At 49.7% G+C, this 27899-nt stretch overlaps 1 protein-coding gene across 1 annotated transcript; it reads right to left on the bottom strand.

Annotated features, from left to right (window-relative positions):
• Positions 1–487: 487 nt before the first annotated feature.
• On the bottom strand, positions 488–26147 carry LOC104536539 (forkhead box protein N3-like; the record flags this gene model as incomplete). Its single annotated transcript, XM_010179183.1, has 3 exons — positions 25587–26147; positions 914–1050; positions 488–533 (listed from the first exon to the last, which is right to left on the bottom strand). Coding segments are annotated over exons 1-3 (726 nt in total), but the record flags the coding sequence as incomplete, so codon positions are not given.
• Positions 26148–27899: the final 1752 nt, after the last annotated feature.

Here is a 27899-nt window from a genome sequence, read left to right as displayed (position 1 = left end):
CAGCCCCAGCGGCCTTCCCCAGCCTTTCCACCAGCTGAAAAACACAGAATTCTAAAAAATAATCATATAACGAAACAAAAAGGCGACTCCTCAAGAGCCACCACAGCCACTTCACAGCCCTGGTGATACTGCTGATCCCTGCCACGGCTGGTTAGAGACACCTCACTGATCTTGTGGGGGGCTGGCCGTGACCGGTGTTTCTGGCCCAGCCGTGACGTGCTGCCACGTTTGGAAAAAGTAAAATTTCCATAATTAGCAGTGAGGAGAAAGCGGTCGAGTCAAAACCCAGTGTTTGCTTTCCCGTTTGGCAGATGGCAGGCGCACATTACCCCTCTTCCTTCCCTAATGTAAGCAATGGCCAGATCAAAACCAAACACAAAACAAATGACAAAAACCCGCCCCACAGCTCCTTCACCGAAGCAAAGCAGAGAAATGGCTGCTGCCTGCCCCGGGTCCCTCTGGAATAATCTGAGGGGCAGGCACTCACCGGGGAAGGGTGACTACAACCAAGGCTGTTCAAGTCACCGGGGCTCCTGAGGAGACCCAAGGGTCACACAGGCCATGCGGGCCCCACAAACCTCTCCCCAGCGAGGTACTGTGCTCTCACCTACCGCAAAGGGGACAAGCAGACATTTCAGAGCTCTCCAATCACTCACACGCACTTTAATTCCAGGTGTCCTTTAGCCAACAGGCTGCACAGTTGATGCAGGAGCAGGACGGCAAGCTGTGCTCAGGGGACCTGCTGCCACCATGCCGGGGTACAAGGCAGGTAAGGCGTCCATCAGCCCCGCACTGCTGCCATGGTGGCACATTTCCAACCCACATTGCTTCATCACATTGAGCATCTTACCCACGGTTCACACGCAACACCGCATGAAAACATTTAGAGTTGTAAAATGCAGCTAGTTCTTACCTTTGATATGCCTGAGGAGATGTGGGAGGTGTATTGAACACATGCGAGTATGGGTGATAGGGTGTCTTTTTCAAAGCCTGAATAAGATTTTGTCTATATTCTGGGTCTATACACCACAAGGACCCCTTTCCAATACTCTGCAAAGAAAAAAGAATTAAAAAAAAATCAAATATTTGATCTAACGGCATAGCCTTATTTATTCAGCAGTACTTGTCAGGAAAAGCAGCAGGTTTGGGTTTTGTCTGACAGGAGTGAACATGGTTTGCTTGCCAGAGATTATTGCTCCGTTAACAACATATAGCGCCTCTATGATTTAAATCACACTTGTGGGGGCACAAAAGAAAGAATGAATGTTTGGTTGCTTTTCTGCCCCCCTCTCTTGTTACAAGTTAATCTGATTTAATAACATCTGGCAATTTCCCCATCGCCCCATATTGGAAAATCAGGAAACTGCAGTTACTGTTAAACAGAAACTTTGAAGAAGAGCACAATCTTTTTGAAAGTCATTTTCTTTTCCTTTTGCCGTTACACTAACAAGAAACAGGGCTCAACAGGAGGGGTTTAAACACCCTAGCAACTGTTTTAAAAATAAAAGGACTTAATCCTTCAACCACACGACATCAGTGCCATTATACTACAAGAGGAAATTAATCATCTTTTCTCCCCGAAGGGGAAAAAAAATACCTCAAAAACCCGTAAGAAAAAACAAGCTCACAGTGTAATCAGAGTTTAAAGCATTTAAGGGAGTTGTGAAATCGAGAGCGGTTAAAACAATGGTTACTGTAATTACCCTTTCTGGACACGCAGAGCAACTCAAGCAGTCAGTCTGTAATGGGAAGACGACACTGAAATCCAGTATTTATTCTGCAGTTCCCAGCAGTGCAATTTCAGCCCCCGTCTCAATCCGTCAGAGGTCAGGGTGCAGATATTCGGAATTGTTCTGTGCGAGTTCTCAAACAAACAGGAAAACAACCTTCCCTGGGCTTCGCCGTGCCAGCACAGGGAGTGACAGCTCAGGAGCAGCCCTGCTCTGCTCCAGCGCACGTAAAACACCAGTCCCGGTTACTGACTGCGCTCCATGCAGGCTTTCGAGGCATCAGGACAAGATTGTGGTAGATGCTGAGGTCTTCTGGAAGAGGAGGGGAGGCTGCGCTACTGCCCCGAGCCACTTCTCAGCCCAAGGCCACCCCTTTTCTCAACTCCAGCTCCACCGGCAGAGCAAGGCTCCACTTTGTATGGTGAAGAACAAACACAAACACGCACCAAATAATCACACCGAAAGCGGGATATTATTTTCTAAAGCCACAAGGGAGACCAAACCCAAATTTGTTTCCTTTGGAAGACTTGTCACCTTTGTGGGGCCCTACCAGCACCTAAGTGCTCCTCTCCCTGCCTCCTCTGCTCCCCACCAGAAGGCCACTGAGAGTCCAGGGGAGACACCCCCAGCTCCTGAAGTGGAGCAGGACCTGGCACGGCCAAAGAGCCCAAGGTTCAAGGGGCTAAAGAGAGCAAGCAAGACTCCGGGCCTCCATCCCAGCCAAGCACTGCAGCTGATGACCAGAAGATCCACTTGCTGGTTTGCAAAACCAGTTTGCAAAAAGGAGGTTGTTAGGTTTAGCCCTTTTTAAATATGGGACAATGAGCCAGACCTGACATCAGAAGCTTACGAAGTGACTTTTTAGGCAAAGGACAGAGTCAGAAATAGAACCCAAACCTCTCCAACTCTGTTTCCACACTCCATCCAACAGCCAGAGCAAGAACAACATAAAATTGCCTTTTAAGCAAGCAACGTGCAAAACCAGGAATGTTTTTCAGGAGAAAACCTTTGCTGGATTCCTTACCCCTTACAGCATGGGATAAGCTTAACAAAAAAGTTACCCTGAAATACCATCTACCTTATTTGTACTTGCTGGAACACAACATTTTGTTTCCAGACTTCCCTGGTTTTTCATTTCCTCCCAAGGCAGACTTCTCATCTACCTGGAGGAGATTACTCCCCAAAAGCCATCAGAGTTGGTTCAAGTTGAGGGCCTTACGAGATGAAGTCACCACTGAAGAGTAACAACCTCAAAACCTTTCATTACTGTCAAGCTAAATTTGTTTGGCTTGCCCATATTCTTGTGAAAGCCAAAAATAATCTCACTGAAAACCAGAAACTCTCTCACACAAAAAGTATCGCGAAGAACTGTACTCGTTGTTAAAGGAAACACTGAAAGGCAGATCTGCTACAGCAAAGAACAAAGTTAGCAGCAAGAACAAATCAATTTACGGCCAACCATGCAAAGTTCCTTTTTTAAAGACAGTTACTTTTGTTTCTCCACAATCACCCAAGAGCAGAAATAGAAAGCAAGCTGAGGTGCCCGGCTGAGAACCCCTCCTGGCTGTGGGAGGCGTGAAGAGCCCTCCGCTGCCTGTTCAGATGTGTTCTGGTCTCCTGCACGCAGAGCAATGGCAGGAACTCAGACCCATGGTCAGATCCACTTCCATCTGGTGACACTTGTGCTGCTCCACTGCCTTCTCCATGCCCAAAGTCAGCAGTGACTCCAACCAAAAACCAGCAAGGGGGGAACACCCCTGGTGCCATGTGTCCCAGGAAACAGTGACCGAGCGGGGGGGAACGGCCCCATCACCTCAGAGCCTTCAGACTTCCTGCAATGTCACCTCCCGGGGCCCAGCACCTCCCTCCCTCCCATTCACACTTCTGCATTCACATTTCAGGTTATTAAAAACATATTCACCTACAACCATATTTAAGGTTATTAAAAACATATTCACCTTCTCCAAGAGCAAACCAGAGCTGCAGGTCAGCTATTTCGTAAGTATTGCTGGGGAGAGAAAGCAGCATGTAGAAGTTACCCCATCCAAGTTCAGACTGAACACTTCACTAAAAAAATCCTGATTATCTTTTTTATTAATAAATACTACACCTTTTTCTGCCACTGAATACCTGTGTAGACTGTATCAGGATATTGTGTACTAAATCCCCACTGATTAATTCATTTGCTCTTTCATTTATCTCAAATACATGAGTTTGATTCCCTCCCAACAACTAAAACCAGTGCATTGCCATGAGAAGGAACACGATACACTCACTGTCCAGTTGTTTTCTCCCAATGGACTGCATATGAAAGGTTTAAAATCCTACTTTACACAACCTATTAAGATCCAAACAACACTGGTCATCCTTTTAGTAGAATGGGAAAGAAGTGTGAAATCTAGAAATAAAAGCATTTAAGTGCTGCCTGTCAGCTCTTTCAGTTGTCACAGTCGGGAACACCAGCATTATCCACTATTGCAATTCTTCATTGTGAAGGGTTTGCGTCCATACACCGTGCAGCTCACTGCCTGGCCTTACACATCACCTACGGTCTGCCAAAACTCCACAGAAAAATTGGTGCGCTGAGCTCTGTCCAAAACCAATGGCTGGGAAAAAACACATACCCTGTCTACAGAAAATTCGGGCAAGTGTTTATTTGAGGAATTTTGTTCCCTGGTTATTTCAGCACAGACTCGAAATGTGTTAGGAACACAACTCTTTTTCCGGGGTTGCTCATTTCACTGCCATACAAACAGTCTGCCCAAAATAAAGCTGTGCAAAGAGAGCAGATACAGGGACCGCAAAACACCCGGGCTCAGAGGGCGCTGGCAGTTTCAAACTGTGTCTCTGATGCTCCGGGTGCACGTTTGCTCTGAATCCCCAGGGGACTGCGCCAAAACCAGGGAGGAGCAGCTCCAGGCGCCCCCAACTCTCAGCACCAGGAGGGTCCCTAAGGGAACAGACCCCCTAGGGAAGATCCCCAAAGGGACGTGGCGGATGGAGAGGTCTGAGCTGCTGCTTCCCTGGTCCATGCAGCTCCATTCTCCTCCCTGCTCTCCTCCATGCGCCCAGTACTCCTTCCACAGGCCCATTCCAGTCATTTTCCTCAATGAAAACTATTTTGCTGGCACCATTTTGCATTATTTGAACTCACTGAGCTGGCTCACACGAAGGGTCTGAGGAGCACCCAGTGCTGAGGAGCGAGCGCTCTCTCTGTCTGCAGCAGGAGCTGTGGTGACACTTGCTGCATCTCTTGGAGCAGCACACACAGACAGGAAAAGCAGACTCTGCCTGGGCACAAAGCAGCTTGGAACGGGAAACTGGGGTGACCAGAGCAGGCACACAGGAGAGCTGAGCTGAGGTGGCAGAGGCTGGCAGACATGGATGGCCCTGAGGAGACCAGAGCCAGGGAGATGATGCTGGGAGGAGAGGACCTGAAACAAGAGACCCATGAGCGTGTGAGTGACTCCGTACGCTGCACTGCACTGCACAGGCACCCAGACCATGCCAGCAAGACAAGATTTAACAGAACCCTTTGAGTTAAGGACCTTGCGACTTTAAACAAGGAAACAAAACCAAACCCAAGCCAACAACTCCTCACTGAGTGGGTCTGTCGTTTTTCTTCTCCACTACCAAACCGGGGGGGGACGAGCAGCCAGGGCTAGACCCTCCTGAACCCACACTGAATCAGGAGTACAGCAGCTGCTCAGGCTGCAGTGCTGTCTCTGAGAACTATGCCACGTTGGTTACAGGGGTGCTCCAGGAACTGTAAAAACAAGCAGAAAAAGCAGACACTTCCTATCAGTCAGAATAAGAACATTTCCAACAGCGTCTGCAGTCCCAAGCTACCAAATCTTGAAACCACACCACTGTGACTTATTAGTCCCTGCCTAGCTGGGTGTAACTCATTGCAGTCGTTAACACAGGACCTGTGAATAACAGTAATGACACTTGCAGTGACGAGGAACCTTTTGGTGTCAGTATTCACCATTACTGATCTACAAGTTTGCTCTCCGCGTGGATGAAACCCACTATTGTTACAGCAAACAACCTCTTTGCAAGTAATAGTGGCGAGATCCCTGGGTATCAAAGGGTCTTACTCTAAAGAACTATTTATCTTGAGCTACTTGTGCCCACTTACCCTGCAACAGCAGGCTCGAAGCAAACCCTCCACACCGATTTGCCAACAGGTTTATCTACGGGAACGTGCACAGCTTCTATAGGTGTCCAAGTATGCCCTGTGAGCACAGGAGCGCTTCTCTAGGATGAAGCTTTAGTGCAGCAGCTTTTGAAATGCAAATTTCAAAAACAGAGTTGGATGATAGAAATAACCGTGCTGTCACCACAGAATTTACAACCACCGCTTGAGTAACCACAGCCAGGACCGGGCTGTGAAGAAACAAACGGTTTAGAGCAGAAGAGATTCCTGTGCACGAGGCGTGAGAGAGAACAACGTTTCTGAACCGTGACATCTGCACACATCTCGTGTGTAGACACGAAGCCACTGGGCTCCTGTCCACACACGCGGAGTCTCTGGAACCGCTGCCGACTGCTCCACCTGGGCACGAAACCTCTGTGTGCGGTGAGAGCACCCCGGGCTGGCAGGCAGCAAGGGCCCACACTCCCAGAACACGGGCACGATGGAAACTTCTTCCTGTGAAAAGAGCAGGGTATTCCACACACCACTGGACACTGCAGCCACCCAAACACGGCAGTTCTGGAAACTCTGACTAAAGCAGGTCTCTGGTTAGTTCCCAGGACAGCAAACTACCAGCAAGAATTCCTCCTGAACAAAATTCCCCTCTACTCACCTCAGAGAAAAACGTAAATCTGCTTCATAACAGAAGTGAGGGAATTTGGTGAGGAGATGGAGGAGGAGGAGAAAGGGAAGTAAAATGCTTTCCAAGTGGCAGCTGATAACCCTGCCTCCAGCTCTGAAATGAATCAAGAGGAACACAACAGTCACTCCAAAACCCACCTCAGGAGGGAATGACTTGCTTAAATAACTTGCTTGTGCTACACACAGATGCCTGCCAAGAGACTGAAAAACCACCCCGCAAAACAACACAGATTACACATCCTTCACCAAATACACCACCACTTGTGAAGGGTTGCAAAGGACGTGCAGGCACTATGGGAAGCAAGCAGCTCACGATTACAGAATTCATCAAGAACAGAGAACACAAGGGTCCTGCAGCCACCGGTGCCACATTGATGCAGCACTGCAAGAACACAGAGGCTTTTCACACACAGGAATCACAAAAAGTCAGGAGAGGCCTCTGGAGATCGCCCAGTGCAACCCCTGCCAGAGCAGGATCACCAGAGCAGTCACACAGGAACACAGCCAGGGCTTTGGGTGTCTCCACACAAGGAGACTCCACAACCTCTCTGGGCAGCCTGGGCCATGCTCCATAACCCTCACACTCACAAAGCTTTTCCTCCTCTTCAGCTTGAACCTCCTGTGCTCCAGCTTGGGACCATTGCCCCTTGTCCTGGCATTGGCCATCCCAGAGCAGAGCCTGGCTCCTTCCTCCTGACACTGCCCTTTCCCAATGGATCCCCAGGAATGAGGGCACCCCTCAGGCTCCTCTGCTCCAAGCTCAAGAGCCCCAGCTCCCTCAGCCGCTCCTCAGCAGGAGATGCTCCACTCCCTCCAGCATCTCTGTGGCCCTGCTGGACTCTTTCAAGCAGTTCCTGTCCTTCTGGAGCTGAGGGCCCAGCACTGGACAAAGATTGCAGATGTGGTCCCTTTCCAGCGCCCAAAGAAAAGCTGGGCAACCTGGAACAGGACTCAAGAGGCCAGCTCTGGGCTATTCCCTTGCAGTGATGCCAAGAAGAGCGTGCCTCACTTTACCCATCCCTCGTGTCAGTGCTGGCCTCCTCTAGATGAGGGGCATCACTGCTAGAACAGGCCAAACTCCGAACTGTAGTTCCTCCATTTCCATGAGGCAGAACCAGCATGCTAGTATTGAAACTGGGGAAAGATACCATATAACAAATTTTAAACTATTTACTTAGCAAATACTCAGGAAGATTTAAGACTAAGATGCCCAACTTGCTCTGCTGGTCTGTTTAAAAACCTGTTGGTTATATTACTAACTGGTACACCAAGTTATCCAGACAGACATGACGTTGCTTGCTCTGCTTGGCTACATTGGTGCTCCAGTTTTACGTGGTTTTGACGAGTGGTCACAGGTACCAGTAAACCCTTATCCTCTGTAACAGCTCAGACACCTTGCAGATGAGGCTGGGGCTTCTCTAGTTAGTTCTCTTTTAACCAGTGAAGGAATCTGCAGGAAGACACCAACAGAGCATTTGAATCATCCGAGGTCAGCTAGTTTAAAAAAAAAAGAAAGAAAACCGCTAAGGAATTCTTGAAGAAAGAAAAACAAAGCCACTGCCAACAATTGCTATTATTATAAAACACATTCCTTAGATCCACTGTAATCTCACAGAAAAATGACAAATGACTGTTCACGCAGTTCAAGGGGAGATTTTCTTCGTTCTCTTCCAACATTTCCAGCACAGAGGAGCGAAATTCTCTATGGCCAGATTTAAAGAATCACTCTATAGACCTTGACAGCAATTTAATGACAGTAAGAACTGCACGTGAGCATTTAATTTCCAGAAACGCTCACACAAAATCCCTCATCTGTGAACTCCAAAGAGTTCAGAACTTCCCCTGCCCTTCCAAGGAGTTTGACGATGTTTTGCTGTGAGGGAACCGCAGCAGCACTTGCACACAGCGTAACAACCCCTCGCGCTCACTGCTGCCTGCTCGCAGCTCTGCTGTTCAGTGAGCCTGCAGTCACAGCTCAAGCACAAAGCTGAAAACGAGCTCTGATGAGCTAAAAAATTGTACAAGACCTCAAATACACACTCATCTAAGGTATGAAATTCCAGTTTTGATGGGAAGGCTTTCTGGAGCACAGTGTTCAACCCAAGCAAACCAGCTTCTAGTGCATAACCCAGACACCCAGCGAGTCCGAGCTGCTGCCAAAGACATACCCCAAAGTCCAGGCTCCTGATCCCACAAGGGGCACTTGAACAAGGGGTCTGGGATGATTTCTATCCTTATTTCACTCCAGCAACCTGCTGCCAGATGACGCCACAGCACGGCTGGTCCAGTGCTCCTCCTGCAGCTCCTCCACTTCTCATCCGGCACCTCTATGTCAGGTAAGCTCGCACAGCACTACTGCCTGCAGCCTGCAGCGGAGCTGCTACACTGCACCAGCTTCCTGCTTCTCTCATCATAGGATCACAGCATTTGTTGGATTGGAAGGGACCTTAAAGCTGATCCAGTCCAACCCTGTAGTGAGCAGGGATGCTGGCACCAGATCAGGGTGCTCAGAGCCCATCAAGCCTGGCCTTGAATATCTCCAGGGATGGGGCCAGCACCACCTTTCTGGCCTCATATTGAAAAACTTTTTCCTCATATCTAACCTAAATCTGCCCTTTGCAGTTCAAAACCCTCTCAATTCCCTTTCATCCTATCGCTACCTGGCCTAGTGAACAGCTTTTGCCCAGATTTCTTACAGGCACCTTTCAGGTCCCGGAAGGCCATAATGAGGTCTGCTCAGAGCAGTCTCTTCTCCAGGCTGAACAACCCCAGCTCTCTCAGTCCCTAATCGTAGCAGAGCTGCTCCAGCCCCTGATCATCTTTGTGGCCTCCTCTGGCCCTGCTCCATGCGATGAGGCCAACGGGCTCGGGAGGTGTTGCACTGTGTCACCCAGCTCCAAGAGTCACACTAAGCCTGTTAAACATCTCCTTGTGAAGTTCATACGCAAACCGCCCCACCAAGCCATTAAGCTGCCATACGGAAATCCTGCGAGCACATGAAGAAGGCAGCACCATTAACTGCTCTTAACGCATACCTGGCTCCTACACAAAGCAGCAGTGCACTGTTTCAGGCCAGTGCTCAGCAACCCCAGACGTTCCCCAAAGCTTCCCGGGCCAGGCGAAGGCGGGCGCTGACGACGACGGGCTGCGATGGTGCCAGGGAGCGCGAGATCAAACAGACCCAGAGACTGCGCTGGGAGGGCAGAGCCCAGGAGACGCGGCTGCCGGCGTGACAGGCCATCACACCACCTGCTCAGGGACACCAGGCAGCCGGCAGCACCAGTAACGCTGCTTCAGCCTAGAGAAGTCTGTGTATACGTGGGAAGAGCAATTATCCCTACTCTCTTGGAAAGAAAACTGAGGAGACAAAGAAACAAAAGGCTAAAAGAAGAAGTTAAGTGCTCAAGGTCACCTGTGAAGTCAAAGGCAAAAGGAAAAAGACAAAAAGCCCCCAGACTCCAGACCAACAGCCCACGCAGCAGGGGGTGCTCGTTTTGTGTCAGAGGGGCGCTCGTTCAAACACCCACTGGTCGTCCGATGCTCTTCACGCTACCTAGGTTATAAACAAATGCCCTTTCTTACAAACACACAGTTACACTGCACACGGAAACCCAGCGAGGATCTTAAAGCACAACCCTTCACCCAACAGACACTCAGAACGCTATCCCACACTTGTGCTCAAGGTTTGTGGGTCATTCATGCCTACCCGTGGATTAACGATGAAATCAGCCAGAGTGAATTTCCAGGGGAAGGGGTTAACAGCTCACAGAGGGGTAGGAGGGAGCAGGCTGCACTAAATCCATTAGCAGTGACAAATAAAAACAGAAATAACCAAGACCTGACAAAAGCTAATGAATTTGCACCTTGCACCTTGGTGGCTTTATAAGCAGCCTACACCAGTCCTCCTTCCTCCCAAACGACAGGCGCATCATGAGGCTCTGGAGAAACACCTCCCAATTAATCAGGGAGACCAACGTCTCTGCGATGAAGGGGAACCGGGGCAGGACCAGTCCGTCTCCAGGAGCACATCAGGCTCCTGTGGGGAGGTCAAAACCATCCTCTCCTGCAAGCACCCTCCTCAGGCACTGCACCCTGTGAGACTGAAACGGCAGCACCTGCAGGAGAGGGCTTTGCTCACCTGCTGGGAGTTGGCATCTTGATTTTATCGCACTGCAAACCAAGCCAGAAATCCCACCTGAGAGCCACACGTGGCCAGACAGAGAGCGGCAAGGCCTCACCAGGCCCAGCCACGGAGGAAAAGCACCACCACCTTCGGCACCAACCTCTGCCCGCATCTCCTGGAGGGGCGGCCATAGGACCCCTGCCCCCCATGCAGGCACAGGGCACCAGCAAGGGCTGGGGAGGGGGAAGGAGGTGAGGAACTGCCCCCCTCAGAGGCTGAGGTGGCAGGCAGAGAAAGCAAACTGTGCTGCCGGGTGTCATCCAAGTCATCCTCGAGGCGGAGCAAGTTAAAAGGAACAATACAGAAACTTCTCGTTGTGGGAGCGATAGGTTCGGATGCACTTACGTTTCCTCCTGCTTTTCTTTCGAGTCCGCTGCAGAAGCACAGGATTGTAACAACAGTGCAAAGAGATCGAGTCGCTTAGCCTTCAAAGTTTTTATTCAGTCAGATTCATTAAAGCCGTAAGGAGACTCCCTCTATTTTTTTTCCTCCACACAGCATCTCAAAAATAAGACTGAAAACTGTAATGAATTTTTTGTTGCCCTGGGTTTTTTAGGTGCCTGTATTTTTACAAGCCTGCCTACAGGGGCTGCAACTGGTGAAATGCTAAAAGCAGCAGATGTGACAAGGCTTGGCATGGGGAACTCCTCCGGCAGAGCCACTCAATCAAGCGCATTTTGGAGTGGGTAATTAATACTGCATTTCAGCTTCCCTGAGCACCTCCACCAGTAAAACAGATCTGAAAGTGCGCAGAGAGTTTATTAAACATGGCAAAGTGATTGCATTAGACAAACACGATGCAGACCCACTGGCGTGCGTGGATTTAGAGCAAAGAAATGAATAGTTAAATCAGATTTTTTCCAAGGGAGCCAGCAAGTCCCTGATCAAAACCCACAGCCTGGCAAGAGGAGGAGTTACAGGTCTCTTCATGTTATTTCCTGGGCAGACCAGTTCTGCCTTAGCAAAGCATTAATCAAAGTCTCAGTACTTAAGGATCCTGACTCAATTTAGATTCTTCCTCTGTTTAAAGCCCTCCTCATTTTTCCAGATGTGACTCCAAATCCCACAGTGATTTTGCTATTTCACACCGAAAACAAGCAAAGGAAAAGCAGGTTTCCTCAAATTCACAGAAGGGAATGAAAAGGCAAGCGAGGGAGGCAGCAGCACAGAGCCAGTCTGCACAGGCACTGCAACCACCCCACCGAAAGGGAAGCGTCACTCACGGTGCTTTTTGGGCCGAGCTGGTGGCAAACAGTGGTGAGCATCAGTCGCCGTGTGCACAGAAGAGGTCACTCAGAACGCCAAGTTCGGGCACAGACCCATCTCTTATCTGGTAAGGAAGAAGCAGGAGGAAGAGGAGGGAAATAAAGAAGCCTTCAACCCCCACAGGGCAGCGCCGCCCACCGGGGTTTTCCTCCTCTCATTTGAACCGAGTTACCCTACGAGCAGTCGCTTTCAGTGTTCACAGGCAGCCCCCACTAAACAGGGCTGTGTGGGAGCCCATGTGTGCTTCAACGTGACAGGAGGAGGAGAACCGAGAGGCTGCTTGAGAAACGCGACCATGGACAACCTCAGTGGGGCCAGAAGCCCCGAGAAGAGGGACTGGGGCACTGCGGGAGACACAGGGTCCACAGGAAGGAAGGGTCACTGCTACCCTTCAACGGGACGGAAAACAGGGCTTGGAGCAGGGGAGAAAGAGAAGACAGCACTGTTTGATGGGGTTCAGGAACCTCTGGAGATGCGAAAAGCTGCATCAACCTCTACACCAGGCGAACTCCCCGTCTTCACCGCCCACTCCTCGGTGTTACTCGCAAGTCATTACTCATTCTGATCACCGTCTCCAAAAAGGCTGCCGATCAATATTGCACAAGGGTGATTAGTGCTCAGTGATTAAAGATCAGTGTATGAATTTATCTGACCTAACATGCCTGAAGTGGAAGGAAACGAGGAGAAACCATTTCTGAGCAGGCTCCAGTAATGACAATTGACAACTTGCCCAGGATCGGCTGTTGATGATGTGAAGAGCTCAGCAGTAACAAGGAGGAGATGTACGATACTCTCAGGGTGGAAACCTGTTTTCCTCCAAATGATTCACGATCAAATACGCCTCTGAACAGATCCACCATCTACAGGAAGAGCAAAGCTCATTTCAGGATGCCACAGCAAGGCTGTTTGGCGGCACAGGTGTCAGGCAAACAGGCCTGCTGTGACCTGAGTCACCGCTCCAGCTCTCCTGTGATCTTCTTCTCCACCAGCTTCACACAGGAAGCCTTCACATTTGACACACCAAAAATAGCAGATGGTTTACACACGGAAATCTCACTTCAAAAAAGGCTGCAACCTTTTTCTTTTCCGAAATGTAAATGCACTTTCAGCACAGCGCGTCGATGGTTTAAAGCCTTGCCCCTGCCACGCGTTCCTCAGACAGACGTTTCTGAACGGCTCCATCGGAGACGATGCAAGTAAGAAAAGAGAGAGCTCAGAGGGGAAACCACCACAGAAACAGCAGTCGGAACTGGGTACCTGAATGTGAAGAGCAACCAGAAACAATGCACGAACCCCTTACGGAGAAAAACGCGGAGCTAGGAAATGAGGCCCAAACTGCTGCAGGGCTTCGGCAACTGCTGCGCTCTCCCTGCAAAAGGCTCTGCAGGGAGATACTGAACACACCACCACAAGGGCTTGGGGGAAACTTGACACATCACAGCTTTATCACAACCCCCAGGATCTGGCTGTACAACTGCCGATTCGTAGCATTTTTAGCATGTCGGTATTCCTGGGGTTTTTAGTAGAAAGTTGTAAAATGGTGCAGAATCATGGAAGGAAAAAGAACCAAAACCAAACAACAAACCACACCAAAATATTTCCAGCCATCTTCACTGCTGTAAGGGAGCCTGTGAAAGATCTTAAAAGGCTCTGAAGATAAGGCTCACACCTCCTCCCCCGCTATTTTAAATGACAACATGGTTTTTAAGCCAATTTCACCACTTCTAAGGCCCAAATCTCTATATAAATAGCCCCACACACTACCCATCCATATCATCACTCACACTCCTAGATGCTAACATTACTCGGTCCAACTCAAAAACCATGCACCTCAGACACAGCAAATCCATTTGGGCAATGCCAGAACTGCCTCCCCTTGCACACAAAAGCCCATGTCCGCACACAGCGCGAGCAGAGCCACTCACAGCAGCTCTGGAAAGGTTTTGTTGTGTGCCCTGACGCCGAACAACAGGAGCTGACAGGCAGACAAAACAGGAAAATGACTGATTTACTGATAAAGCAAGCTCCTCCCCTCCTTAACTCAAGCCTGAATTAAGGATTCAGAGTGCAAACCCCGACAAGAAGCTGGTGAGCCCTGACTTCTAAACTGTGAGGAGGCGAATGGAAGCTGGCGTGGCCACAAGTGGGTAATGCTCCCGTCATTCAGGCGCGGGGCTCTCGTGCCCCAGCTCAAGCCCAGGCAGAGGCGGGTTTGGCGCAGGAGACACTGGGGCGAGCGGGACTCGAGTGCTGGTCAAGGAGCAGATGGCAATTAGCAAGAGTGGCTGGAGCATACGCGTGTTTGCTTTGAAACCAAAACACTGCCGTGTCTTAGCTGGGGGGAGGACATCTCCCTGCTTCTTCCCAGTCAGCAGGGATGAGAAAGCAAGATCCTTCCTACCATTTCAATACTACAAACAAAAAGCAAAGCTTTCTAAATGAAAATTTTCTATTTCTGCAACAAGAACGACAGAAAAGCTCGTCTCTTAATGGGAAGGGTCATGACTGCAGTTCTGCTTTTCCAAATTCAGAGCTGCTCAGCTCTAAAAGCCAAAGCAGACTCTAAGCCAAGAACAGGGAACTCCACTCCTCCAAACAAGAGCAGTGCTCATCAGAGGGCAGTGAAGTCCTACAGGTGCTGCAGCAAATAAGGAAGAACAAAAACCAGCCAAAGTGGAGGTGTTGTACTACATTTTAAGACTGGTTTGTTTGGGAAAAAAAACAAACCACCAAATCAAAACCCAAACCAAAGCCAAGAGAAACAGCTCAGGCTAATCAGACTCTTAGAGTTGTCTGTTTAATCTAATGGTTAGCCAGTGAGGAAACTCTGCAGACATACCACTGGGACAGCATCTCCTCTTCCTAGCACAGGGATTCGGGCAGACAGAAAGCACTGGGTGACAATCCAAACCCACACCACTTTTTGCTCCCATTTCACCTTAGAATAACAGAATCATAGAATCATTATGGCTGGAAGAGACCTTTAAGATCATCAAGTCCAACCGTTAGCTAATTCCACCATGCCCACTCCTAATCCATGTCCCTGAGCACCATATCTAGATGGCTTTTAAATACATCCCAAGATGGTGACTCCACCACTGCCCTGGGCAGCCTGTGCCAGTCTTTGATAACCCTTTAGTGGAGAAGTTTCTCCTCGTGTCTGACCTAAACCTCCCCTGGCGTCACTTGACACCATGTCCTCTAGTACTATTGGTTGTAACTTGTGAGAAGACTGCGCTGCGGCCCATCCCATCCCCATCCCTATCCCTATCCCTATCCCTATTCCTATCCCTATCCCTATCCCTATCCCTATCCCTATCCCTATCCCCATCCCTATCCCTTTAACTTTCACTTTCACTTTCCCTTTCCCATTCTCCTCTCCTTTCCTTCTCCTTGTCTCCTTCCGAGGGCTTTGTCTCTTCTCCCTCTCTCCCCGCACAGCTCCACTGCATCCCTGCAGTCCCTGAGTGCCTGTACCCTTGTCCAAGGGCCATAAACTCCACTTTTGTCCCCAGCTCCATCCAGAGCTCTGTTCAGCCAGGCCACACTTCCACCTCACCCTCGTCTCTCAGGACACGGGGATGGCCTGGTCCTGTGCCTTAGAGATCTCCTCTTGAAGAGCTCCCAGCCCCTGCCCTCCAGCACAGCATCTGGGGCTCTACCAACCAGTCCCTGCTCACCTCAAACCTGCCTGGATGATCTAAGAGACAGTACCACCACGTAATGCTTTCTATATGTAAACTGCATTTGTACACACACACACACACTGATACAACAATAAATGAATTTAAGCAGGAAAGGAGGTACGGCCTGAACAATAAAACCCCATTTGTCTCAATAGCTGGCAGCCAGCACCATACTGAGTCTTCTGTGCAATCTGTCTCCATGACAGCTTCTTTCCTCTCTGCCACACAGCCAAAAGCCTAGAAAGTATTAGAACTCGATATCAAATTGTAAAAAACAAACCCATCCTCTTCTACAACAGCAAGGCTTGTGTATTTAACCCTTAGCACTGAGGGGAAACATTCACCTTTAGCAAAGGGGAGTAAGAGAGAAAATCCGAATAAATAAGTGTAATGAGGTCGTTATGTTACAATAAATGTGTTACATTAATTGCCAGAACAGGAGAAAGCATTTTGGACAAGTTCATCTGCTTCGAAACCGAGGCAATGTTCTAAAGATGAACCGTGCAACAACTACTTACCTCTCCTCAACAACACAGAGAAAACAGATGTAACTGCGAACTGCTCAATTCATCAGGTTCTGTACCGCTCAGCCTTAACAGGCACGTTCATCCCCTCCCCCCAACCCAAACCCAGAGCATCTCATGAACATTTCCCTATTTTTACTGGGCACACAGAACCTAAGGAGAGGTGCGTTCCCACTCTCCACCATAAAGGGTGAGGAAAAGAGATAAAAGCACGTAAATGAAAGCTGGAGAAAAGGTATCCGAGTACCTAAGTCCAGTCCTACATTAACCCCTAGCACCTGCAGGTTGCACTACAGGCATTTTTTCACTGGTAAACTCACAAAAACCCTTACAACAGCTGCCTCTCCTCAGCGAGCACCAGCAGGCAGCCAGGGATCCCATAAACACAGCTCTGGAGCAGAGCCCCATTCTCTGCCCTAGCTTCCACCAGTGTGAATTCAGCATTCATCTGGACTTTCTTATGCAAAATCCCGTGAGGAAGCTGCTGCTCCAGGCACTGCCACAGACACTCCTCCATGCACAGAAACCCTTCACTCCTCTGCTTACCAAGCGCCGTCTCTCAGCACGTTTCACCAGCGTTTCACCATCCTGATGGTACCCAGCCAGGGGTAAATTGCTACTGTTGAGTGCTGCAATGAAACACAGCAATTCAGCATGCCGCAGATAGTGTTTTGGTATCTGAAGTCACTGGCCCAGGGTAGCAATTCGGTTTCTTTTCCACTGGAGCAAGGAAAATCCCACTCACATTCAAGACCCTTGGAACGAGTCCTCTCAAATTCCTACACCAGCTCCCAGGACAAAGTTTCCATAACACCCAGAACGGAATCTGAAGCACATAACTCATGAATTAAAACGTACTGTCTCCAGAGTTACTATCGTGGATAGCCGAGAAGGATCCAAAGACGTAATTTATGGCCAAACCTGCTACTTTCCACAGCTCTCAGTCCCAGTTCTTCTGCTGGTGATTCTCAAGAGTAAATCAAAAGCAGCAGCTCTGAAGCCAGGAGTCCAAATTGGTGGAGAACAGGAGAAAACCCGCAACGCTCCAGCTAAGAAAGGCCAACAGTGACCTACCAAAAATTCAGGAGGAAAAAGTAATTACGCCCAAGTGGGAAGGCGACTCCCCTTCCTCCTCCCTACTGCTGCTTATCGTACGTGACCTCTACCACTGATGCGTCTGACACCACTTACAGCTGTGGGAAACTCAGGACTTCGTGGAAGCCGGCTGAGTTGCCAGCAAGTAGATAAATCTTATCAGACTGCTATAAATGTGCTTATTGTCCAGAACTGATAACCAGCTTTATTGCCACTGCAATAATCTGCCCTAAATGACCAGGCACAGCAGTGACGATGAGCACGGTGTGGGTGCTGTACCTCAGCTACCAGGCTCAGCAGCCCCTTGGTCTGCGAGATCTGGGGCAGGCTCAGGGGCATCACGGACACCACTGCACGGCACAGCTGTTCTGCACTGCCCGGGACACTGAGGGCGAGCATCGCTGTGGACTCCAGGCCCTGGGCAGGGACCCTGCCTCCTGCCAGCTCCCAGACACCAGAGCAAGCGGGGATGGCTGGGAGAGGGACTGGCACGAACTGGGAACTGAACAGAATGACAGATGTCAGCAAGGAAAACTAAAGAGTTTTGTCTTGAGACCAGAACTTGAACACCAAATGGTAACAAGCCAGTCGCTACTAATGAAGAAAGCAGAACCTCATTTTCCTTAGACTAGTTAATAACAAACTGACTTAAACCGGCAGTACCAGAAACCCAGCAGGATTCATACAGGTCTCATGGAAGCAAACTTTCCTCAATATCCTCCTTTACCCAACACACAGGAGACTTGACTTACACTGGTTCAAAATACAAATTATGGATCAAAAGATAAGAGCAAATACTTAGAGAAATGTTCGTAAGCTTAAAAAACACGCATGCAGCACAGTCCTTCCCTCAATGCTTACTGAGCAAAACCTGACCAGAGGCCGCCACACGGGGCTGGGTTTTGTAATGCAAATGTGTGTTCATTCAGCGACCTCACAACAGACGCTTTGTTACAGCTGCACACCGTGCCTGCACACGGAGGCTGCACTCATCCAGCAATGCTCTTCCTGGTCTTGAAATGACAGAAGTCAACTCCTTCTACATGCTAAGCCATCACAGACCAACACACAAATGCCAACAAACTGCATTAAAAGACAGTCACACTGGGTCCCTTTTGCATCAGGATTCCAGCTTGCGTTACCCCGCACTGTTCGTTTAAGTGATTTATGATGAAGATGCAGCGATCAGCTAAAAATACCGCAGAAGGAGCAAGCATGGGCAGCCTGAGGGTGGCTTCTGAGACGCCTCTGGGTCGGGCATCCCAATGACCTGCCCAGGAACATGGAGCTGCTGCAGCAATGAGCCAAGGTTTCAGCTGCCCGGGTCAGTGGCTGGGACACAGCAACCGCCTGAAAGCAGAGCAAGGCATGAAGCTTCTCCAGCAACCCAGGGGCCACTTCAGGCTGCCCAAAGAGTATTTTAAATGACTCAGTTATTCTCAGCTGCTCAATTACGATCTGCTCTTTCACAAGGTCTTCACCCAGGAGAAGTTGCCCAGGACAACTGGCTGTGCTCTCTCAGTAAAACACTGCACTTCCCTTTCAGAAAGGAAGGAGGAAGTCGACGGGACACATCTTTTGTAATTAAACCAGATTCTTTGATGCTCTGTTGAAGGGCTGAGGTGTGAGACAGCAGAGCACACACCAACCAGCAAGCCCAGCTCACCTCTGCTGTTCCCCCACCGCAGGAGGGGTGCAGTCACCACCACGGCCTGGTGCTCAGGGCCACGCTTCCCCACTACCACAGGGGATCGCGGTGATCCCCCATGCCCAGCGCTCATTTATGGACACGTAAAGTGCTCCTGTGTATGTATGTACCCCAGGCTCACCATCACTGCTCAGACCAGCTCTGCCAGCAGGGACAACAAGCAGTTCATCAGCTCTCTGACAACTGGGAAGAAACCCAGGTGGTGAGGAGGACATAAAGACAGCAGCACAGAAAACCCTGACAAGTGATTTTATGGACATCCTTTCTTCTTCCAGAAAAGCTTTTCAGAGGATCCGCAGCGCAGCTCCACTCAGAGCCACTTCTACTGCCAATGTTAAGGCTTTTGGGCACTGAACAAACCTGGAGAAAATGAGAACACACGTGTGTGCACACCCTCAGTTTTCCTAAGACGACTTCATCCATGCTGTACGGCACCAACCCAGCATTAAGCGCGTATCTGACTGGACATAGCAGAACCCCAGTGATTTAAGTGTGCTCCCCAAGGTGAGAGCATCCTCCACCCCTGCCCTTCCCCACCTCCTGCTGCTGCCCAGTGAGCTCTGAGCTGGCGGGAAGCCGCAGGCACGGTTTCGTGCCAGATTAAACAGAGCGGAGCCCAGGGCCTGTGCTGACACTGGTGCTCCTCTGACCGCAGTGACACAGGCTAAGAGGGGAGATGAAAACGAACCCAACCAAATGCACCCACTGACAAATACTCCAAACGAAAACAAACAGTTTTCCGCCTGCCCGCTGCGTGGTGACACACGTGCCAGGATGAGCTCAAGAGGGGCTGGCAGTACCATTTCTCATTTCAGCCGAGCCTTTCCCTCGTGGTGGGACAACATCCATCACTGCACCAACCAGCCCTGGACTGACTCCCTGCACTTTCTTCCATCACAGATGGGTTCTTCCCTCCTCAGCAATCCCAACCGCAGGAGTTCCCATCTCCCCACCACCTCTACACAACTGTTTGTGGGACTGTGCTGCCACCTGAATTGGGGAATCTGGCTGAAAAGCAACTGGAGAATTAAAAAAGAGCAGGAAAGATAAAAATCCAGCCTGATCAGATCTCTGACCGGATCCATGCTTTATCACAGCAAGGAAAAGCTCATACACCAGGAAGGTGCTGGAGCAAACAGCCAGCAGTGAGGGAGGTGAGACCACAGCTGAAAAGCAGCTTCTCAACCCCACCACGGCCCACGGGTGAGGAGCGGCTGCTCCTGCTCTCCTGCCGGGGCTCTGTCAGTGCTGCTGAACATGTTTCCTACCATCCCTGCTGTGGGGTGGGAGCACAGGCATGGCCAGTGACTCCGGTTCCCTCAGCTGAAGCAGCCAGTCCCCTCCGGTAGCTCAGCAGCCCGTCAACGTGCAGCGAACACCGCAGTTACTCAGCAGGGCGACTGCCCGCAGGCCACCTTCACCAGCAGCAAGAGAAGGCAAACACCTTGGACACACGGTTCAGAGGACTCTCCCACCCTGCCAGCTCTTCATCCTTACTTGACAAAGAACCGATTACGCTTTGCGTGGCTCTAAACCAGTTAACGCAGGCAGCCTCGGCTGCGAGGAGCCAGCTCTGATGGGAAGCCAAGCAGCTGGAAGCCAGTGAAACGGAAGCGTGTTATTTCCATGCACAGCTTTAGGAAATCTATTATTTAAATATTCTGTGTCGCTTCTTGGGTTTGCACTTCAAAAGCAAAACTGAAAGGGTTCAAGAAAAGCTCTCCATAAACCGTGTGATATCTGGAAACCGCATGCTACAGTATGGTTCTAGAGAGTCGTGACTGCTCCGCAGCGAGATGACCCTCATTTCTCCAAATACCAACCTGAGGAGAAGAGTCCTGATACCAGAAAGCTTTTTAGTAGGACAAACAGGGGGGCAAGAAAATGGATTTCAAGTTAAACCAGACAAATTCCAGCTTAAAAACACAACACCTCCTTGGACCAATTTGAGAAATTAACAGCTGGACCAGTTTATTTAGGACGTTATTTTGTTAATGGAGTCAACACCATCATAAGTCTTTAACATGAACCTGAGGGGTTGTTCTGTTGCTCTGGCTGGGGTTTTTTTATACCTCAGCTCTACCAGGTGTTATAAACGCAGTGAAATTCTGATTTTTTTGTTACTTGGGTCAGTCTAGCTGACAAGAAGATTAAAAAAGGAGGAGATGGTTTCTGTCCTCAGAGTTTTCACAGCAGAACTCCTCAAACAACACCATTACAAGAGGGAGGACAGGGTCCCTGGTCCCTCTCCCTTGTGTGTATGCAGATTGGATTAGAAGACTCTATGGAAGAACAAGCAGGCTCCTCTTCCTCTCACTCCAGCTGCTGCTTCTCCTTTGCAGGGCTTTACCTGCCAAAAGCCCAGATGTTACCACATCAGAGGAAAGCCCAGGCAGGAGGGGGTCCTGAGTCGTCTCCTGTGCCCAAAGGGTGCCCGGGCTTGGGTCAGGGGCAGGGCACTGGACCACGACGAGTTGGACGTCGGCTGTCGCAGAGCACAGGGACCACTCGGGAGCCCTCGGAGCCCGCTCCAGACAGAGGAGGAGCCTGGCTGGATCTCCATGACCCACTTATGGACCACGCACTTCTAAGAATAACTGCCACATCAAGCGAGGAGAATCTTCTTCTCCCAGCCCATAAACATAGCCCTTTCTCTCATTACATTTGTATTAAGATGTCCCTCGGCGCAAGTACCAAACAAACCTTTCAGAGACTTGAATTTCTCCAGCACGCACGCAGCCAGGAGCACGTGCGCACTTCCCTATCTCAGCCAACGCAGAGCAGACACAAAGAGGAACCCTCTTCACAGGATGGATGCCTGAAGCAGCACAGAGCAGGGAAAAGAGAGCGGAACAGCAGCAAGGAGCACGGGCCGAGAGCTCCAGCTTCGTTAACCGAGGGGTGTTCAGAGACAACAAAACTTGCAGAGGAGCCAACAAGGTCGAGCATCCTTCTCCCTCGTTTGTGAATAATGACTGAGAAAGTTTGCATTCGTAAAAGGCACAGATGTATTGCACGCCCTGAAAACACAGCCCTGCCAGCCTTTGTTCAAAGCAGGAATCCTTACACCAATTTTAAAAAAGAAAATCTTCAAGGAGGGGGAAATAGGGCTTCTAACACAATTTTTCAGCAGCCCCTAAGCTAGAGCAGCGCTAGTGGGCGCAGCTATAATTACAGCAAACCTACATAATGCGTCTGAACTGGCTTAGCCCTTTCCCTGCAAGCAGAGAAGCTGCCACATCAGTAACTCCGTTGCTAGGGCAACTGCTTACTTTCCATATCAACTGCAAACTCGTTGCTATGGAGACACATATACAAGAAAAATTCCTCTCGATAGCCAGGGACCAGATGGCAGCGGAGTCGGGGAAGTCACGGGCTAACGGGCTGCGCTAAATGGGACGCACACCAGAGGACATTGAGATCTGGACACTCACACAGGATTAATGTGAATGCCCGAATTCACAGGTCCTGCCGTGTGGACAAAGTGGGGAGCTCCTGGTCTGCTCCCCATCATGTGGTACCTCGCACCCCAGCCAACTGCTACTGAACTGCTGAGCTCAAGGCAGAGAGCTGTACCAGCAAGGGCTCAGCGCTCTGCTCCAGCCCGGCTCTGTGTCTCCATCCACGCAGGAGATGGGCCCCATCGCAGAGCTACACCAACAGCCGCCCCGCCAGGTAACCCTGATGGCCCTGCAGCCGCAGTGGAACAGCAGCAGCACATCATGAACAAATCCGAGGAGAAAAATGTCTTGTCCTGGCATTCCGCACCATTTAAAAGCACCAGGACAGGGCAAGTGGAAAACTTCAGTGATGCAGCCTGGGAGCATTTTTTTCTTCCTTTGTTACAAGGATCTCACGTCAGAAAATTCAAGCGTTCATACACAGGCAGGAAAAGCTGCATTCTAATAAATACATATTTAGCCCCATGAATATAAATTAGAGGAGCCCAAGATTGAGAAAACTACTACACAGAGGGAATTCGAAAAAGAATTAAGCGTTCAGCAGAACTTTTTTTAGAAAAACGATTACTGAAAGGCTACACAAACACTGGAAAGCAAAACTATGGGAGGAAAAGCTTCTGGCTTTTCACAGCGTGTCAGCGCACATCAACCAGCAAATGCCTGCAATTCCCAGCGCTGATTAACTCCTTCCCCCCGTACCATACATGTTTCAGAGCCTATCTTGTGAGCATTTTATAACATGCCATTTGCTAAATGCTTTTATTTCCCCACATAAAAGCAGTGAGACATGCAGACCCCACACCTGCTATGTGCAGAATCTGGCTGCAAAGGTGAAGGGATGGCACAAAATGATCCCTTAGAGAGGAGAGTCCCCCACTTCCCCTGTGCCAAGCCCCAGTCCCAGGAGCAGAGGGCCCTTTAGAGGGACCATCTCCCTTCTGCACAGCAGAGATGCCGGCAAGGTGCTCGAATCGACCCCAAGTGTGTGCACGCACAAAGGTATTTTCAAAGCCAGCAGCTGACGTTTGCTGCTGTCCAAGCCCACCGTGAGCTGTCAAGTGCCTGATTCAGCAGCTCCCACCAAGCGCCAGGTCTGCCCTGGGAACTCTGTCTGCCACATCTCCAGGACAGCAGAAAAACCCAGCGCGGGATTTAACGACCTGCCTTGGCGCATTCTACCTCCGAGATCCTCATCTCACGCACCCTAGTGCTGGCTGCCTGCAGCTATCAGCACCTCCAGAGGATGAAGAAACCCTTTCTCACGACCTGGGCTGAACAAAACCCCACCTCGTTATTCACACGGGCAAGGTCTCCCACCACACCTTGCTGTGTACAACACCTTGTTGTGTAGTGGTGTAACCATGGCTCCCATCACCAACTGGAGACACAGGCGACTGCTCACGTGTGGTGGTGCTGCTCATGGGAGCTCAGCAGCCTTCGGATGTCTGACAGATTGACATGAGGACAAGCTCCTCACAGGAAGGAAGCTGCAATCTAAACAGGCAACGTGTAAACACCACCACAACGTTTAACAGCAATGTTGAACACGCGCCTGGCCAGTTACCGGATTTTGGGGGTTTTAGGTGCATTGTGTGGAGGTTTCTGACGGTCTGGGACAGGATCATTAAAGTCTGGTGTGACACTTGTTATCAGAGTCTCGCTTGCAAAGAATTTAAGACTCTGGTTTACATAAAACCAGATCCAGTTGAGGAACAGGTTTCTTTAATCTCACACAATTGTTCACAGTGACTGATTCCTAAAAATACTGACATGAAGAGTGTGATCACCAGTATCTGGACAGTGAATTCTAGGGAATGACATTAATAAAAAGAAAAAAGAAAATGTAAGAGTCAATTGTTTAAAAGAGGAAAACTCCAGAGCAAAGGAAGTTAAGTGATCTAAAATGAAAGGGTGCTAGTTTAGGGTAATGCACCACTCTTCCTCTGGAGTTATCTGAGCTCGTATTCCACAGCATTTAAAGTTAAATCGCACCCAAAATAGGGAGAACAGCACCACCAAGAGAAGTCTGGTTTCAGGGTAACCAGTTACAAGACAATCATGGCATTTACTTCACTGAAAGACAACAGCTGAGTGCATCTTCTGTTTCTGCCAGGAGAAAGCGTCCACCTCCTGACCTGCAGCCAACTCCACAGACAGACGGTCAGTGATGTGACTGTACCCGCTACCTGCTTCACTGACCTGCGAGAAGGCCTGTGAAACTCAATCTGCAAGCCGATATTTCTGTCAGTGCCCTCGTACTCACCCAGACCCCGGCTCTGAAGGGGGTACCTTTGGAACGGGGACCTGCTGGCACCCTGCACCCTGCTACCGCGGTGGGTGGCTGTGCGAGGGGCTGCCCTCACCACCTCCCGTTCCTGCACACCGCCTCCTCCTGCAGACACTGCCGAGGACTCAGCAATGAAACCAGGTGTCAGCAGAGACCCCAAGCAAAAACCCGCTCCCCAGCTTCGGCCACGGCACCGCTCACAGCTCTGCGAGCCCAGAGAGAGAACGGCCAACGTCTGGGTGCAGGGTAACCATCACCCTTGGTGCCAGACCTCTCTCCTCTCTTTGAAGAGTTTCTCTAAAATCTGCTTGAAATGGACTAAAGTTCCAGCACCGCAATTCAGAACCACTTCTGTTTGTTTAAAAGAAGTTTTTCCAGATTACAACACAGGCCAGGGAAAAAGCGATGGACTCTTACACAAGGCGTACCCTTTCACTATACATTTGTATAGGCCAAGAACAGCAAGGAGCCTATTTATAACACGATTGCATTCATCCACTATAGCTGGAAACCACTACCACAGCGTGATAGCTAAAAACAGTATTTAACCACTATGCATGAAGACACCAGCTGAGGGGAGAAGACAAAACACACAAACACCCCGAGTACTTCCTTACAGATGTCCAGACAATGAATTTAACAAAATCAGAATGAGCCGTGCTAAGGAAACGTGGCCTCTCCAGATTTAATTCACTACGTTACCAGGGGCAGCGTTGCATGCTCTGCATTTGGTGTTATGGGCATGTTCCGGGGTTAGCAGGTGAATATTTTCAGAGTCACACAGGTTTCCTCAGTTCCAAACTTACCTGACTTCTGTCTTTGTCCACTTTCTTAAAACACTTATTCAGGGACAGATTATGTCTCACAGAATTTTTCCATCCAGTGGGTGCGTTTGCAAAATATGGAAAGTGTTCCAAGATCCAGTTGTATATATCCTTTACAGGCAGTCTTTTGGTTGGTGAGTCCTCGATGGCCATAAATATGAGGCAGCTAAAGGAGTACGGAGGTTTGCAGTTGGGGTTCTGCTTGGCATCGTAGGGCATGTCAGAGTGGGCAGGAGACGGCGGCGTGTCGTCACCGATGTCCTGGACGGGGCTAACGCTCCTCAACACCGAGTCCCCAAAGCTTTTCAGCAAGTTCTTGCTCTCATGTAACCAGTTCAAATTAGTTAATTCCTCATCTTCCATGGCCCCTTTATCTAACCTGATGGCAGGCAAGGACAAATCTAGGTCCTCGTCATCGTGAAGTGCCTTCGATAGATCGCTATCTTGGTAACGTTGGCTCAATCCGCTGGGAACGCTAATTCCTGAGCCCTCTGGCTTCTTACTGGGAGGCATGACTGGACCCATTTAGACAGCAACTCCTGGGAGAGCGAACCCAGAGGGAGGGGAGAAAGAAACAGAGAGAAAAGTTAGCTCATCAGAAGATACCACATAACATCCTGACAGCTTTCAGGCACTCGGCCTTTGGCCATCTGTGTTAAAAATGACACCCTCACATAAACACTCATTCACAACTGCTGAGTGAAATAACCTAAAGTCAGGACAAGGGAAGAAATTCCAGTCGATGGAGTAGACGATAATCCTGATACACCTCAGTTCTGCATATACATCAAGCCCCCCACAGGAAATCCTACAGACACATCCCTTTAATGATGAAAACGTGTATCAAATCATTGAATGCTCCAATTGTATCACTTTAATGAGCATATGAACTAAAAAAAATTAAAAAAATAGAGGGGCTTAAGGCCAGTTACTTCAGATTAAGTTCAGCTGTTTCACTTTTGAGGACAACACAACCGCACGTGATTGAAGTCACTCTGGCTGAAGGCTGTGCCACCCCACCTGGCTACAGCCGCAGCAACACCCCGAAATGACAGCAGAGCTGCAGAAGCAGCAAGGGCGGGAGCAGGGAGGAGGGAAAGCGACGCACGGTAGTTTTGGGACCAGGGCCAAGACACGGGGAAACGAGCGCCAGAGGAACAGAGCACTTCCAGAATGTATGTAAACAGAGCAGGGTTTAGCATAAGCTGAACTGTATTTCAAAGGTGGTCGAAAGCGGAGTCAGACAGACTGCTGCGATGCTCAGCTGTGGCTGGCAGGGGTGGGACGAGCTGCGGAGGGTGCTGCACCCATAGACCCCAGGGCGATACCTGTGAGCGGGGAAATGCAGGAGGACCTGAGCCCCTCAGAAACTGGATGTCTGCTCAGCTCAAGAGGAGCAGACAGGAGCCCAACAATTCTGCTTCAGGAGCAGGAGAAAGGCTCCCTCAGCTTCTCCACACAGCAAAGCTGTCAGGATTTAGGTCTGGAGATGTGAACAGCAGTGAAACAGAAACTGAAAAGAGTTAACAACGGATTTAAAACCAACTAAACTTCCTGCATGGACACTGAACGAGAGCAAAGGATTCCCTAGATCTGAATGCATCCTTAGCGGTTCCCTGAAGTCATGCAGACTCACAGGTGACACTGTAGATGAAGGACAAAAAAACTACAGGTAACAACAGAACAAATCAGGTGTCCACAGGGAAAAAAAGAGCAGGACAGCCATTCTGGAGAAGGAAGGGCAGACTGTATTTTAGCTGTTACGAAACGGCAAAGATTAAGAAGTTTCTTGGGTCTTTCAGTAAACATTTTACACCAGAGCAGCCATTATCAAAAAAGAAATGTGTGGAACTTCAATGCACACTGTCACCCAGCCAGCTCAGCCAACGTGTGTGCTTTTACACAAGCATCGGGAAGAGGAAAAAATACCGGGGCAGATATAAACACCGGGAGGCCAAACTTACGTAGGTCCCACTTCCTAGCTTTCAAAACAGCGTCCAGCACAGCCAGGAGGTAAACACCAGCATCGCCGGCGTCCGGGGGCACCGGCATCGCCTACCTACGCTGCACACTCAACTTTGACTCCAAATGGAAGTTACGTCCCATGAGCTTCTAAACAGGAAAATTATATGATGGCTGACAGTAAAGTAATTTAATTGCACTGTTGCTATGACAACACGCTGCTCTCTTTCTGTTTAATTTGCTTATTTGCCAGTATCCTCCCAAAGGGCCGTATCATACCATCCCTTTTTTTCTTTCTTTCCTTCCCCCCCTCCAGGCACCGCTCCAAAAGGG

This window comes from Mesitornis unicolor, unplaced genomic scaffold (assembly GCF_000695765.1).
Source record: "Mesitornis unicolor isolate BGI_N332 unplaced genomic scaffold, ASM69576v1 scaffold26212, whole genome shotgun sequence".
NCBI classification, from domain to species: Eukaryota; Metazoa; Chordata; class Aves; order Mesitornithiformes; family Mesitornithidae; genus Mesitornis; species Mesitornis unicolor.
This window is presented reverse-complemented; position numbering and strand designations above follow the sequence as displayed.